Here is a 16503-nt window from a genome sequence, read left to right as displayed (position 1 = left end):
GTTTCTTTGTTTTTGGTTTGGAGTGCACAGGAAGAAATTTATTTCTTAGATTACATTACATTTACTTAATATTTTTATTATTTTTAATATAATCAAAAGTAAGTTAGCAGATAATGTTCAATTACAGGCGTAATTCAATTCAATGTGACTAGCGCGATAGTTATAAGTGTGCACTTGTAGCGCTAGGATATAAACAAATAAATAAATTAATAAAAATTAATTAAAAAATTAAAAATTAAATTAATACTCAAAGCTTAGAAATGATCACTATTTTTAGTTATCGTTGGTAACATACAAAGAAGAAATATTTTTTATTGTATACCTAGAAAAAAATTACTCTTAAATTTATTCCCTTGATCTTAAAGTACATACATTAGTCAAGATCGAATCAATCTCATATTCTTAAAATCAATATGAGGTTTACGAGACTACTTTCGACTCGAAAAACAAAATCGAATCTACTGTCATATCTATTTCAAGAGCGCTTCGTCTTGAATAGTCAAACTCGAGAGTACTTTCGTCTTGATTTCAGAATATATTCATCGAAGGCGAATAATTATATTGAGAACTTTAGAGCTTGGCATTTTTTCGCTCTTAACTTTTCTGAGTTTAGCTTATCTTTGAACAAGGATGTTTAAATTTCTTAAGCTTAAAAATATGAAAAAGAATCCTAAGGATTAGTAAATATAATTCTTGTTTCTTTGATTTCCTTATTAATGCTTTGGCTATCAAAATACTTATCTAATTTCCAAACTATCTGTTTTTTTCCCGGTGCAGTCACATGGTGATCGAACGGACGACGAGATGCGCGACTGCGACTCCGTGGATGGGGAGCACCATCAGCTGAGCGCCAAGGCGGCGATTGCGGCCCGCTTAAGTCACACAGTTTCCGGCGGAGGAGGGAACTTCGCCAGTCCCGAGCCACAGACCGAGTTGCCCCTGAGGTGAGTGACTGCTCCTGATTAATGTCCTCGATGCGGAGGTGCAATAATCCCCATTTTCTCACAGCCATCACCATCAACTGCCGCCAAATCATCCGCTCAACGCTCTGGGCAGCTTCATGGGCATCGGCGGTCTACACAGCATTCCAAATCTGCAGCACAGCGACGTGCTCGAGAAGCTCAAGATGCAGGTGCGCGACATGAAGGTGGGACTGATGGTGAGTATATATGATATGATTATACTAGCTGTAATAAGTATTAGCCCAAAATATCTTTCAAAAGAAAATAGTCCAGCCTACAATAGTTTTGATTGATATATAGTTTAACACTTTTTTGATGAAATCATAATAATTACAATATCAATATAGTGTTTTTTTTTATTATAGAAACTTTTCTTGTACTTTTTTTTAGATATTTCTAATTTTAGAAATCAAAACAAATGATTTAGTGTTAATAGAAAGCCCTGACACTTCAAATTAGTGCCTTAAAATGATTTATGTAAAACAGATTTATCCTTGTATTTATTGTAACAGATGTGTGATTTGGACATATTAATGACTTGATATTAAAATATTGCTTGGGAAGAAAATTTAAAAATTATCTAAGACTTGATTTTATTTAAAAACTGAAAATGTACAGATCGTATGTGAGTTTTAACTCCAAATTGTAAAATTGTTAAAAAAAAATACCCCTGATAAATCTGATATTTTAACCGCAGGAACAGGATTACGCGGCTGCAGCTCATGCGGCGGCTTTCGGGGCCAACATGCTGCCCACGACCATCAGCTCGGGATTCCCGCTGCCCCACAATTCGGTGGCTGCGGCGGCGGCGGCTGCCTCCTTTGGCCACGTGACCTCGGCGCCCAGTGGTGGAAACGGGAATGGGAGCAGCTACAATGGAGGCACCACCACCACGCCCAGCTCCAATCCGGCCACCACCAATGGAGGTGGCAGCAGCGGACCAGGAGGAACCGGAGGATCCGGCGGAGGTGGAGGAGGGGGAGGAGGAGGAGGAGGTGGAGGCGGAGGAGCAGGTGCCCACCAGTTCTCGTTTGCATCCCCCACAGCAGCGCCGAGCGGCAAAGAAGGTTGGTATCTAATCTATCGCGTGGCAGCCGGCGATCCATTTGTGTTGTTAACTGTTGCACTCAGCCCGCCACTTTGCAGCCAATTCCGCATCCAACTCGTCGACGTCCAGCGAGGCCTCCAATTCATCGCAGCAGAATAATGGATGGAGCTTTGAAGAGCAGTTCAAACAAGTCAGACAGGTTAGTAGAGTTACTGGAGGGAGTAGTAGGGGGGGTCCGGGTTCGAGTCCAGGTCCAGTCAATTGAAATCGACAAAACTGTGTGTAAACAAGATGCAGGCAAGCTATCAATTAACGACTAATAGCCAGAGCATCTTAACCCATTCCCATTCCTTAACCATACCCAATCCCAATCCCAATCCCACCTGGCCAAAGGGGCTCGAAACCAGTTGGAAGATGCTGCAGATCTCGTTTCGTCGGATCGGCACGGTTTATGTTAGTGCCGCCTTGAGGCGTTCCAGGCGATACGATAGTTCCGGTTTGCAATTGAGCAATTAATGAAGCCCCTTTTCCAGGGCGTTAATTTGGTGAGAAAATGCTATGGCTATGGCATGGTAGCATCCCCCGGCATGTGAGGTCCAGATGCGATGACCAAGAGCAATTAGTAGGCCCAAAATCCCAATCCCCTCGCATTTTCGTATTTCTCGAGAGCAGTGCACAATTTTAGTTTGGTCCGGTCATTAAATGTGGTTGCCAAAATCGAGATACAGATACATATATGAACACTGTGTGAACCTCGACAGCTTTTGGCTCGGTTTTTGGTCTGGTTTGGTTTGGTTTCGTTTGACTCGTCTCGCTTGGGCCATAAAAACCGAATTTCGATTAACTTTAAATGCTCTCACTCCCTTTCGGCCAGCGAGCTATCCATCAAACGGAGCCCGCATTCTCTATGCACTATAAAAACTTTGACCCTCGCAATGCAATGCAAAAGATACTTATGTATCTCGCGGCTGTGGATCTGTGTATCTGTAACTTCACGCTTAACACCTTCGCTTACACCGTGTGCGGGGCTCTTGAATGATGATGATGTGCTTGCAGAAACCGGCTGGGAAGGTATACCTATATATATATACCTAAATCTCCCCTTATCCCACCTCCAACTTGCTGTTTTTTCTGTAGGTGTCGAATAAATCCCTCGCCGCACATTCAAAATGGCTGTTTCGCTCTTTCATTAATTGTGGAAACGAGACGAAACGTTAATTATGTTAATTGAAGCGATAGCTGCGACTATGAAAATGGCCATTTTGAAAGAGTATCGCACAGATACGTTCATTCATTCGCCGGCTACTCAGCCACTCAGCCATTTGCCTTTCCTTTCCCCAAATTCAAATTCAAATACAAACACAAAAACGCTCTGATTTTAGTTCTCAGTCTTGGCCATCAGTCAGATAGTCAGCCAGTCACCCAGTCAGCCATCCATCCATCTATCTATCTATCTTTATATCCATCCATCCGCAGACGAAGACAACAAGTAAAACAAAAATATTATTTTTGGTACATTTCGCTGCTCATTTCTTGTATTATATAGTTTCTTTCTGCGGCTGCTGTGCTCTCATTAATCAATGTCAATTATCTGTACGTACTGAATAATTATGTTTAATTATAGACCCCAAAGCATTTTCCAATAATATTCTATATTTTATTTCTTTGTACTTAATTCCTAAGGCAGAAAATGAATAGATGTGGACTTGCTGAAGAATTCAATTGTGGGGATTGTGCAATTTCCTTTCAATCCAAAGTTTTTTTTGGCGCGTGTTTTGCCTTTTGCAATTAGCTGATCGACAATTCACTTAGTCATCGTTGAGCTAACGTTCTAAATTCTTTTGAATGGCTAGGGAAAAGATACAAAGTAGGAATTCGAGATTTTTATAAAATTATTTTTCCATGCTTAGAACATAAAACATAAATTTTAATAATTATCTCATTAACTTTAAAGAATTTTTTCTTTAAATTGCATTATCTTAGGATTTTATATTATTATCAGCTTAAAAAATCACAAAATATTATTGCCAAGGGAATATTAAAATGAAAGTCAAAACAAAAAATAAATTATAATTTTATTTGAATTAAAGTTCCAAGAAAATAAAATTTTTGTTTATTACTTAACAAATGTTAATAATAATCTAAAATAACATTTACTGATAGACCTGTAAACCGATTTCATTATAATATGTATTGCGTCTGCTTTTTAAACTATTATCAAGTTGAGGTATCAGCGCTATCAAGATCTAATTAAAATGAGAAGTCAGAGTGATAAATAAATTTTAATTGGCATTTATTCACTGTAAATTGTGAAACTTCATTAGCAGACGAATTCTCCAAAAAATTGTAAGAGCCAACAAATGGAATAAAATATAAAACACATCGAAACGGAAAGTCTGTTCAACACGTTTTTCGAGTAATGAGTGTGAAATTCTTGAATAAATATGCCGGCAACCTGCAGATGTGAATGTATCTGTATCTTCGAGCTGCTTCTGCATTCGGCTCGAAAAATGATGTGTGAGTGCTGGCGGTCGAATTATGCACTCGATACGGCAGGATAACACTTAGGGACCAAAGGCCCTGCAACGGGATCTCTGTCCATATAAATTTTAATGTCCACTGCAGACCTTTTTGCATCCATATGCCAAGGCATCTGTATCTGTATCTGATAGTTATAAATTACACCCACACCCGCGCGCACAAACACAGAAGCGAGGGCAGGCAAAAGGAATTGATCTGGCGAAAATGCATCGGGAGAATTCCCAGAATCAAGGATTCAAATTTCAAGCACCCAGGCAGCGGATTTGTTGGGCACCAAGACTAGGCGACAAATAAGTGAGATTATTTTTATAACCCGAACCCCGAACCCGGAATCCAGAATTCCGAACCCGAAAAACATGTGTGTGTGCTCAGGCAGCATCTTCGATAGTTATAAAAACGATTATGATTGGTCTACAAAAACCCTGTCAGGGGATAGAAATCCTGTTTCTCTGTTTTATAACTTTATTGCTATGGATTTGGGAGAGATATTGGTAGCGCTTAACGGTTTTGCGGCTGCTGTGATGCAAGTTAGGGATCGGAAAATCGGGAGAGATATTGGAAAATGAGAGGCAGGCACAGGTTTGCAACCCTTGTGTGAAAGCGGGACTTCATTTTATGATTATTAATACCGAATACCCCAGACAGGCAGGCAATATCGCACACAGATACAACACATATGTGTGCCTGTGTGAGTGACTATTCAAATGTGTGCGTGTGGCAGCGGCAGCGACGCAGGCAGCATTTCGATCCAGACTCCTGCCACATATTTAGTTGATAAACGACCTTTGATGGCGTTGCATCGTCGCGTTGATCAATGAGATAAAACCGAAGAAATTGGGTTTTTTGTTCGCCAAAAACAAGTGATATATAGTTTTCAAATATACCAAAAGCCGAGCTCAACAAGTGCTAACATGCTTATTTCCGAAGATCAAATACAGGAGGTACAGCCCATATAAAGTGCAATCAGTGAAAAATAACAAAGCCTTTGAGAAACCAAACCAATCCAGTTGAATTTCAATTAATTTATTTTGTGTTTGGCTCAACCCCGAGCGGTATAAAGCCATATACATAAGGATTTCTTTTTTTTTTCGCAATGCTCCTATAGCTCTTGTGGGCGTCGAGCATCATAAAAAATATCCCCAGCCCAGCCAGTTTGGGAAAGAAGCTGGCAGGAGGACTCCGTCTCCGTCCAAAGTCGGGGCTTCGAGTCTGACTTGGTTTTAAATCATTTATGCGAGGAGGTGGGGAGGCGAAAGGAGCTGGAGATGGAGGCAGTTCATCATTCGCATTGACTTAGAATGTGCACCACGGACGGTATAGGGCTTTGGGTCTTCACAACTCCAGCTCGGCGCGTTCGTTTCTTTCTTTTTGCAGTAGGCGGAAAGTATGATGAATTCCGAATTTGATGAGTTCACTCCGATGTTGTCATTAATTCTGAACATACTCGTACTAAAGTTGTGACTGGGGTTTTTCCAGCAAGACTTGGTTCCTGGTGGCAAAGGTCAAAGCATGAGCCGCAGGAAAACCGCAGCAGATAGCGATGATAAATAATAATGTATAGATGGCAGAAACATATGTATCTATGTATCTCCCCCAGCCCCTTTCCACAGTGTGTATATTTCTGGCCCTATCTTTATCACCTAATTATCCATTGTACGACTCACGCTCATTGAGTGTTTCACACTTTTACGAAAACCCAAAAGGAGCAGGGTTGGAGGTTAGGTCAGGGGATTGGTTCTCTATCAACCCCCAGCAAACAATGGGAAAAACATAAAAGGGAGGGTTCCAGAGCAGGAACGAGCTAACACGCGTCTATTGTTGGCCCAACAAAAGGCCAGAAGTGAGCCAAAACTCCATTTTGTGCCAAACCATTGGCCAAAAGAGTCAAGTTGTTGGTTCTTTTGTTGGATTGTTTTGTTATTATTGCGCCCTAATATGATTATAATAGCTCGTTTTGTGTGTTATCTTAGATATGAATGAAAAAAGTCATTGAAAGAGTACGAAATTGATATCGAAATGGTTGCTAAAGATATAAAATTATATTGTTTTGATATTTCCAATTCTATAATTAGGTGGAAAGATCTTAAAAGATATTGTATTTATTATTAAATCTATATTTCTTCTTCTCTTTTTAGCTCTATGAAATCAATGATGACCCCAAACGCAAAGAGTTCCTGGATGATTTGTTCTCGTTTATGCAAAAGCGCGGTAAGTTGCATCTTGCATTGAAGTTTTCCAAGGGGTTACCAGGGATGGTGGTGTAGGGGGACTCTATTGGGGGCCATATCTCGAATCTCGAATTTGCATATCCCTGGCCCAGATGACGGATTGCTGACTCAGCCAGCCAAGTGTTTTTGGGCTCACTCAAATTATGTTAATTGAATAAATTTCTCGGCACTTTGACGTTTGATTTTGAGGAGTGCGAGGGGGCCACGAGGGGGGAGCCATTAAAATATGCAGAAATTCTGGTGAAAAGTGAACCGAGGGACTGAGAAACCGAGAGAAGTAGAGAAATCATTTTGGTGGCTGACTTTTTGTCATTTTGTCACTTCAAATTACTGTCACACTCACACACGAGCAAAGGGGGTACCATATGCATATTGGTACTTAAGTTTTAGAGGCGACTTGCAGCGGCAATCGGAGCAAATGCCTATTTATACATGCGAGTATGCTTTCCTGCACTTTTGTCATTAATTATGGGCATTACCAAATGCGAGGGAAATCGGTGGCGTGCACCCAATACTACTAATGCCTGCCGTGACTGTACTTTTTCCCAATAAATTACACTTCCTGTGGGCATTCCAAGTGCAATCATTAAGCGTCCTGTGGAACCCTTTAAATGTTGGGCGGAGTGTGTTTGCCACCATTGCCTGAAGGCCAACTTGAGAGGGCATTAAATTTGTTTGTATTTGCACAAGTCATATTCCAGAAGAATTGTAGGAGCTACATATATTGTTGACCCAGGGCAAACCTTTATAGAGATAAATTGTGTAAAAGCTTAAATAAATTTAGCTAGATTAATACAAAACTTTATTTTTGTAATGAAGTGAAATTTTTGATATATTTTATATTAATACTTTTAAAAAATAAATTGATTTGAGCAGATTGGTAACCAAAATTACAATTTATTTACAATTTATTAAAGAACTATACACCCGTGAAGTGAGTGTTATTTTTGTGAATACCTAAAAAAGTTTATTCAATCTTTATACCTTTAAAAATGTATTCTTTCAATAGCATAGATTTAATTTTGTTCTTGAAATGATTTCTGAATACCTTACCTTAATTCTTTGAATATTGAAATATTTAAATGGTTCTTAAAATTGTACCGCATAGGAGAATATATAATTCTGTAGGAATTTCGCGCACAAATGTGAAAAAGTAAGAAAAGGAAGAATAATTTCGCAAACCAAATACAAGTTTGTTTCATGCATTGTTTATTTATTTTATGTAATTCCGTATAAGTTTCATACAAAGTATATTAAAAATCTATGCTTTGAATAAACACACTTACACATCTATAGATGCGTAGAACATCTCTGGGGCTTGACAACTTAATGGATTTTAATCTGTCACATGCGTTCAAGTTTTGACATATGCATGCTCACCCGTCGCGGTCACTGTAAAGGGGGTTTTTTTTTTGGGGCTGGGACAGGGACAGGGCAGGGGCGGAGGTGCAGGATGGGGAAAGGGGGTCGCCTGGGGGAGACTGTCTAAAGTGTCGTCCGCCATGAGAGAAGGAAGCGCCGAAAAATGCGACTCGGGCCAAAAGTATTTCGTGTCCATATGTCTATAACCGAATGATATTGTACAATTGTACAACTAACTAACGGAAATTATGCCATACATATTTCTATATCTATATATATTTAGAGGTGTATAAAATAAATGTGGATCGCTTGCCGTGAGATGTTTGTGCAGCGAAGAGCGGCGCAATTCTTAATTAAAAGACGTCAATCACTTATCAACGCGGTCGCTATTTTCGTAAATATTTCCCAGTGCTCAACGCCCGGGCACATCCACCATCTGAGATTCGGTATCCAACGAGACCTGGGAACCCGCGGAGATCTGGGACCCCGGACCAAATACGACTCCCTCCTGTGCTGCTGGCGTTATGATTTCAGACTCGATCAAGTTTCTTTTAATTTCCATTAAAAACGCCTGACAACTAGGAAAACAAATGCAGCCGAATAAATAAATAGATGTGCGCCCCCAAAAAGAGTTCAGGCTGAAAGCAAACCTAAAAAAAATGTAAAAAGCTGCCAAGAAAAATAATAATAATAAGTCGTCAGTCGGCATGTGCGTGTCGGGAGGAGTAGCGATCGGTTCAGATATTCCTATATTGCCGATATTCAGATAGGATTGCACCGGGAGCCTTGGGCCCTGGATCTCCGATCTTCGATCCGAGTTTAATGATCGATTCGAGTGACGGGCAGCCCGAGTTGATCATTAAATTGCCTTTGATTATGTGCGTCCTCCCCAGTTTTTTGTTTGTGGCTCGTGCAGCGATCGATTTGGATCCAATCTTTTTGCTCTCTGCACATTATAGTGCACACAAATATCCCGACTGGCAGTTGTTCATTTATTTTGTCTTATTCCTTTTTGATACGACGAGCATCACCTCGCCACTCAATTTGTTTATATGCATAAAAAACAAACGTATTTTCATTCAATCAACACGTCCATCAAAGAGTTTGATTGATTCCTTTCGGGCTCATAAAACACAAGGAAAAAGAAACCGAAAGTCGATCGATCGATCGATGGATCGTTGGATCCATGGGGCAGCAACAGGCATTCGGTGATTTGGTATATGGTATTTAGTATTTGGTATTCGGATCGTAAAAAAGAAAGGAGGCCGGGCAGCATTATACAAATTCGAATTACACACGTACAGAGCCAGCAATTATGCAGGTTGATCTGTTTTTTATAACTTTTCGTTTTGGGCCCTAAACGAGAAAAAAAGAGTTGGGGATTTTAAGTACTAAATGGGGAGGGAGATGCTTTGAGTGAAGGATGATATATTATTATGAAAAATTGGTATTTAAAAGTATGTGATTAGGTCCTTAAGTGGACGAAACTTTCTCTACTATAAGATCATGTCCTTAAACTTATCAATATTTATCTTCAAACCTATTAATTTCAAAAGAACCTATAGTTTTACATATGGACCAGGTATTATGAATGATTTCTGTCTTGATATTAGAAAGTGGGATATAGAACTCAATTGAATTTTCTTTCGGTGTGCAATAAAAAGAGGAAAAGCGTTCCAACGGCACGTGAAAATTTGAATAATACAATTTCAATAGCAAATAGAGGCAAATGCCAATGTGTATGATGATGATTAGCTGCCATAAACAGATCAACATATGTACAAACATGTGTATATGGTATTATACAGTAGTGTGTGTTTCGAATCGGGCAACAATTAGGATTTATTTCAGTTTTTATCGGCTTCGGTCTGCACTTTTCAGCTGCTACCGGGGCTACAAGTGTTAATTGCTTCGTGATCGATGAGTGGGAGTGGGATCGTTCGAACTGCTGCAAGCGGGGGAATCTCTGCACTCTATGGGCAAGATAAATCTGTTTTATGGATCTTTAAATCGTGTTTTGCTTGTTGGTGCATTTAACGAGCTGGATGGAAAACATTGCCAAGTGCAAGAACAAGTTTCACAGCGCAAACAACTGATTTTGGGATACGAATGTGTGTGTAGTAAACCCTATTTTCAATCTATCTATATATTGCAGGTACGCCGATCAATCGGCTGCCGATTATGGCCAAATCGGTGCTGGATCTCTATGAGCTGTACAATCTGGTGATTGCCCGCGGCGGTCTGGTGGATGTTATCAACAAGAAGCTGTGGCAGGAGATCATCAAGGGGCTGCATCTGCCGTCGAGCATCACCAGTGCTGCCTTCACCCTGCGCACCCAGTAAGTGGATATACCTTAAGATCCCCATACACCTCAATCCCTTCGATCCCATCCCATCCACCGGTTACCTGCCACGTTGAGCTATGTCCAAGACAAACACAAACACCATCAGCAATGCAAGATGCGGGGCAAACAGAAACCGAAACGGACAATCAAACATTGCAGCGATCAAGCAACAATCGATCAGTGATTCTCTCTCTCTGTGGGATCGTGATTTGTTTGCCTGTCGCTTTCGTATTTACACGATAATTCAACTTAAACAGGACATCAACGTGGAGTTTACCATGGTGCATCTCCCTGGGCTGCAAAAGACATCGCATGTTTGCCGCGCTTATTAATAATTTTATGCATCTCGCATCTTGCAGATACATGAAGTATCTGTACCCGTACGAGTGCGAGAAGAAGAACCTCAGCACGCCGGCGGAGCTGCAGGCGGCCATCGATGGTAATCGCCGGGAAGGACGACGCTCCAGCTACGGGCAGTACGAGGCCATGCACAGTCAGATGCCAATGGTAAGTACTTTGGATCTTAAGGATCTTTTATAGGTCAAGCAATATCTGGTACTCATGTTCGTATCTCCCCCGCCATAGACGCCCATTTCGCGACCCTCTCTGCCGGGTGGCATGCAGCAAATGTCGCCTCTGGCCTTGGTTACCCATGCCGCCGTGGCCAACAATCAGCAGGCAATCAACAATGCCGCCGCCGCAGCAGCCCATCATCGCCTGATGGGCGCTCCGGCCTTTGGCCAGATGCCCAATCTGGTCAAGCAGGAGATCGAGAGCCGGATGATGGAGTATCTGCAGCTGATCCAGGCCAAGAAGGAGCAGGGAATGCCCTCCGTGCTGGGTGGTGCCCATCCCCACCAGCAGCAGCAACAGCAGCAACATCAGCAGCAGCAACACCAGCAGCAGCAGCAACATCAGCAGCAACAGTCGCACCAGCAGCAGCAACATCACCTGCAACAGCAGCGACAGCGATCCCAGAGCCCCGATCTGAGCAAGCACGAGGCACTCAGCGCTCAGGTGGCACTGTGGCACATGTACCACAACAACAACAGCCCACCTGGATCGGCTCACACCTCGCCGCAGCAACGGTAAGTCCAAACATTGATTCAAGTTTGATTGCGATCGCTGGCTGATTTGCAAACTACGATTGCCAAATGTTTTCATTAGCCGTAAGTGGGATTGAACCCCCTCCAACTGGTTTTCACTTTTGCTTTTCTCTGGGTTGAAAATGCGTTGAGAAAATAGTATTTTTTATATTGATTTATCTTTATATTACTGAAAGATTGTCTATGGATCATTATCCCTTAATATTAGAAAATATTTACTTACAAAATAGTACTTTTTATTGATTTTTTTCTATTACTTAAAGATTGTCTATTGATCATTATCCCTTAATATTAGAAAATTTTAACTTAGAAAATAGTACTTTTTATACCCGTTACTCGTAGAGTAAAAGGGTATACTAGATTCGTCGGAAAGTATGTAACAGGCAGAAGGAAGCGTTTCCGACCCCATAAAGTATATATATTCTTGATCAGGATCACTAGCCGAGTCGATCTAGCCATGTCCGCCTGTCCGTCTGTCCGTCTGTCCGTCTGTCCGGATGAACGCTGAGATCTTGGAAACTATGAGAGCTAGGCTATTGAGATTTGGCGAGCCGATTCCTGAGCTTCTTACGCAGCGCAAGTTTGTTTCAGTAGAGTGCCACGCCCACTCTAACGCCCACAAACCGCCCAAAACTGTGGCTTCTACAGTTTTGATGCTAGAGTAAAAATTTAAACTGAAATGTATTGTTCTCATCAATACCTATCGATTGGCCCAAAAAAAGTTTGCCACGCCCACTTTAACGCCCACAAACCGCCCACAAACTTCAAAAAATCGTAAATATGAACGCGGATATCTCGGAAACTATCAAAGATAGAGTATTGGGATTTCAGATTTAGATTCCGTAGCCTTGTACGCAGCGCAAGTTTGTTATGCGAATATTCCACGCCCACTCTAACGCCCACAAGCCGCCCAAGCCTGTGGCGCCCACAATTTGTATGCTAGATTAAAAATTTTAAATTAAATTTTTTGGTCTCGTCAATGCCTATCGATTGATCCAAACAAAAATTTGCCACGCCTACCCTAACGCCCACAATGCTTAAATCTGTCTTCCGCCGGTAGGTGGCGCATTTAAATCTCGCTTTGCTGCTTGCATATCTCCATTTCCTTTTGGTCCCTTTAGCTGAGTAACGGGTATCTGATAGTCGAGGTACTCGACTATAGCGTTCTTCCTTGTTTTTCTTTTTCTTTATATTACTTAATGATTGTCTATTGATCATTACCCCTTTATAATCCTTAAATGAAATGTTATTTTTTTAATTAACAAGAAATTAAGCCAGCCTTGGCAGTCCAAAGTATATATACCCCTACAGATTAAACCATATCATGCAATTAAAATCATATGTTAATAAATACACCAATAAACCCTTTGCAAGGGTAAAAATCCGCCACCTAGATACCTGGCGCCATCTAACTCTCAAAGCTGCTGAGAAGAGCTATAAGAGCGCCCTCTGCTTAAAATGAAAACTATTAAGCATAGACACTAACCATTTCCGTTTCTCTCCACTCTCCACCACAGCGAAGCCCTGAACCTATCCGATTCGCCGCCAAATCTCACAAATATCAAAAGGGAACGCGAACGGGAACCCACGCCGGAGCCCGTGGACCAGGACGACCAGCCCCACCAGCCGCCTCCAGCCAAGCGCGTGGGCAGTGGCCTCCTGCCACCCGGCTTTCCCGCCAACTTCTATCTGAATCCCCACAACATGGCCGCCGTGGCAGCTGCAGCGGGATTCCATCATCCTTCGATGGGCCACCAGCAGGATGCCGCCTCCGAGGGCGAACCGGAGGACGACTATGCCCACGCCGAGCACAATACCACGGGCAACTCGTCCTCCATGAACGATGACAGCGAGCCGCAGCAGATGAACGGACATCATCATCACCACCACCACCAGAGCCACCAGCTGGACAAGTCCGACGACTCGGCCATCGAGAACTCGCCCACCACATCCACCACCACCACTGGTGGTGGCTCGGTGGGTCATCGCCACAGCTCACCCGTTTCCACCAAGAAGAAGGGCGGCGGTAAGCCCCAGAGCGGCGGAAAGGATCTGCCGGCCGAGGACAAGGATACGCCCTCCACTGGCAAGCTCAATCCCCTCGAGACGCTGAGCCTGCTGTCCGGCATGCAGTTTCAAGTGGCAAGGAATGGTGAGTTAATTGGGATGAATTCGAAGGGGGATGGGGAAGGATTTAAAGGATTTATCCTAGACATGTGTAGGGACTATGCAATCAAGAGAGAGTTTTTATTTTGTATTTATTTAAAATCACAAAAGGGATTTTTTTATTGGAAAAGTATTTATAATCACATTTTACTTTATCTTTTTTTCTATTATTATTACCCTAAGCATTATTGGGAAGGATTTAAAGAAGCTATCCAAAAAATGATAGGATAATATTTTAAAATAAAATAGAGTTGATATTTCCTATCTTAGAAATTTGTGGAGACTTTAAAAAAAGTACATAATATTTTAAGCCTTAATTTTTTGAATCCCCATTAATCCAAAAGGCGGTTTTAAGGGACTCATAGGATTTATCCTAGAAATGTTTGAGATCACTAGAAAATAGTTAATATCAATAGAGTTTTAAATTTGTATTGTGTGTTTACAGATAGTTGATAAATATATATAATCACGATGAATAAGGATTTATCCCAGAAATGTTTAGAGATAACTAGAAAATAGTTAATATCAATAGAGTTTTAAATTTGCTTGTAAATCACGATGATTAAGGAAATGTGTAGAGATTATTACAAACTAAAATATAATAAAACGCTTTAAATATTAAATTTATTTTTTAAATATTAAAATTATTTTTAAACCCTTATCCTTTAAAGGAACTGGCGATAACGGCGAACCGCAGTTGATAGTGAATCTGGAGCTCAATGGCGTCAAGTACTCGGGCGTGCTGGTGGCCAACGTGCCGCTGTCCCAGGGCGACACAAGGACGAGCTCACCCTGCCACGCAGAAGGACCCGCCAACGAGGAGGAGCACGAAGAGGAGGAGCCGCCAAAGGCCGCTGAAGAGGATTCGGAGTCCCATCGATCGCCGGTCAAGCAGGAGAACGAGGAGGCCGACCAGGACATGGAGGCTAGCGAGGTCCTTGTGAACGGAGGTGCTGCGGCGGGGACTGGTGCTGCTGTCCCCTTGCTCAAGGATGCCGTGGTCAGCTAGAGAGGAGGATAACCGGACGGCAAGGAAAGGATAGGAATACCAAAGTCATATTTTTCAGAAAAATACAAAAGCAGTTCAACTCACAACACACAAGCACACAGATGCCGAACCCAAATGTACATACACACGCGTGCGGCAGGAGCACAGGCCAAGGAGCACAGGAGCAGGAGCAGGAGCAGGAAGGATGTGGCCATTGTGGAGGCCAGGACAAGAAAAGCGCATTAGGCGCATCGATGTCCACACATACCTATAATATGCAGCATTCATTCAGCACCCGTCCCCCCAACCGAAACGCCGCCAGTAGAGGATCATACAAGTATATATATACCACAAAAGCCTATTTATATGGGATACATGTGTGCTCTATTTCCACATTTGCATAAAAGACAAGCCAGCGAGCGTGCAGTTATCGATAGCCATTACTTACATAAGCGAGTGCATCACTTCGGATACATACAAATATACAACCAATATACCCGTATATATATGATATATGAATTAGGTTACGAGTCCCACAAAACCAATTTGTTTTTAGCGTGAAATCTGTTTTATCCTCCTACGAACTTTCCCTTTTTTTGTGTTAGGCTGCAAGGCTTCTGTACATATCAATCAATACTTAGCTCGTAGACCATATACTATATATTATTATATACTATATATATATTATCGGAACCTAGTCTGTAAGAACACATTCACACATCAGCAAGCATACACACACACCGCTAACACACTTGCATATCCATTATGACCGCATCGTAGACATATTTTAGACATAAAATCAACACAAGTAATAAGCATAAATGTATCTGTCGTAAAATTAAATTGCGCTTTTGGCACCCACACACGATTTCGAATTCGATTTCCAGCCGCAATTTCAACATAATAATAATTACTCCAAAGCCAAGTGGATGGAAAGTGGCGAGCCACAACAACAAATTGATGAGCATATTCTAAGCATAAGCGTTCAATTTATTGAGTAATAATAAATCTATTTAATTTTAGTTCAATACGCATACGAATCTTTGATGGCCCCTGGCTAATTAGCAAACTTGGTCGGGGGCACGAACATATAGTAATTTCTTAGGGCTGAGAATAAGTGCCCGGGCAAACAGTATAAAGAGCACTTAAACCGGAAAACCTAATTTTTTGGTTTTTCTTCTTCGTGCTGTAAAACGAAAACATATTCTCGGCCCTGCCTTTGTTTTTTTTTTGTGGTCTTTCGAGCCGCCCCCAAAAAATTTTGACATGGCGAAAAAGTCATAAACACACAGAAGGGGCCGTAGATTATCATTATCATCATTGGAGGCAGCCCGCAAAATGCACACCAAACAAAGTGATGAAAAGCAAATGTTGTTGGAAACAATGGATGCGTGAAATTGTTCGCACCCAGAGGGCTGCGCTTAGCTTACCTTTCCCCACTTTCCCCCGGTTTTTCCCAGCCTTTCCTCGGGAATCCTGCCCAGGTGAGCTCGAGTGCTAACTACATTAATGCATAATGTGGTGGCTGGGCTGCGAGCAGAAGAATGATGGGGAAAAACCAGGATTCGGACCCATCAGCCTAATGACTTGCGTACACCGGACGCAGCCTGGCCGAAGAACCTTGATAAGTGGCAAGTGCGTTTAGGACCTTGGCCATAAACCACTGAAGCTGGAAAGGGCTGTACGTAGTCTCGCCTGGAGCTTAACTTCCTGGTTTTCCAAATCCAAGGGTGCTGCCTAAAGGCCTCCAAAACTAC

The 16503-nt window shown here is 41.9% G+C and overlaps 1 protein-coding gene across 2 annotated transcripts in view; it reads left to right on the top strand.

Moving 5' to 3' along the window:
- Positions 1-15614, top strand: part of LOC119550630 (protein dead ringer) — a 28720-nt gene extending 13106 nt beyond the window's left edge. The window contains exons 2-11 of one of the 2 annotated variants that reach the window (XM_037859463.1): positions 778-944; positions 1009-1159; positions 1660-2029; positions 2109-2209; positions 6687-6759; positions 10297-10480; positions 10846-10993; positions 11072-11574; positions 13110-13744; positions 14430-15614. In XM_037859463.1, coding sequence (XP_037715391.1) covers positions 778-944; positions 1009-1159; positions 1660-2029; positions 2109-2209; positions 6687-6759; positions 10297-10480; positions 10846-10993; positions 11072-11574; positions 13110-13744; positions 14430-14767 — 2670 coding nt within the window. In that variant the 3' untranslated portion in view covers positions 14768-15614. Of the gene's footprint in view, positions 1-777; positions 945-1008; positions 1160-1659; positions 2030-2093; positions 2210-6686; positions 6760-10296; positions 10481-10845; positions 10994-11071; positions 11575-13109; positions 13745-14429 lie in introns of both variants that reach the window. The other variant, XM_037859462.1, reaches the window with a different exon arrangement.
- Positions 15615-16503: the final 889 nt, after the last annotated feature.

The sequence above is a fragment of the Drosophila subpulchrella genome, chromosome 2R, assembly GCF_014743375.2.
Source record: "Drosophila subpulchrella strain 33 F10 #4 breed RU33 chromosome 2R, RU_Dsub_v1.1 Primary Assembly, whole genome shotgun sequence".
NCBI classification, from domain to species: Eukaryota; Metazoa; Arthropoda; class Insecta; order Diptera; family Drosophilidae; genus Drosophila; species Drosophila subpulchrella.
This window is presented reverse-complemented; position numbering and strand designations above follow the sequence as displayed.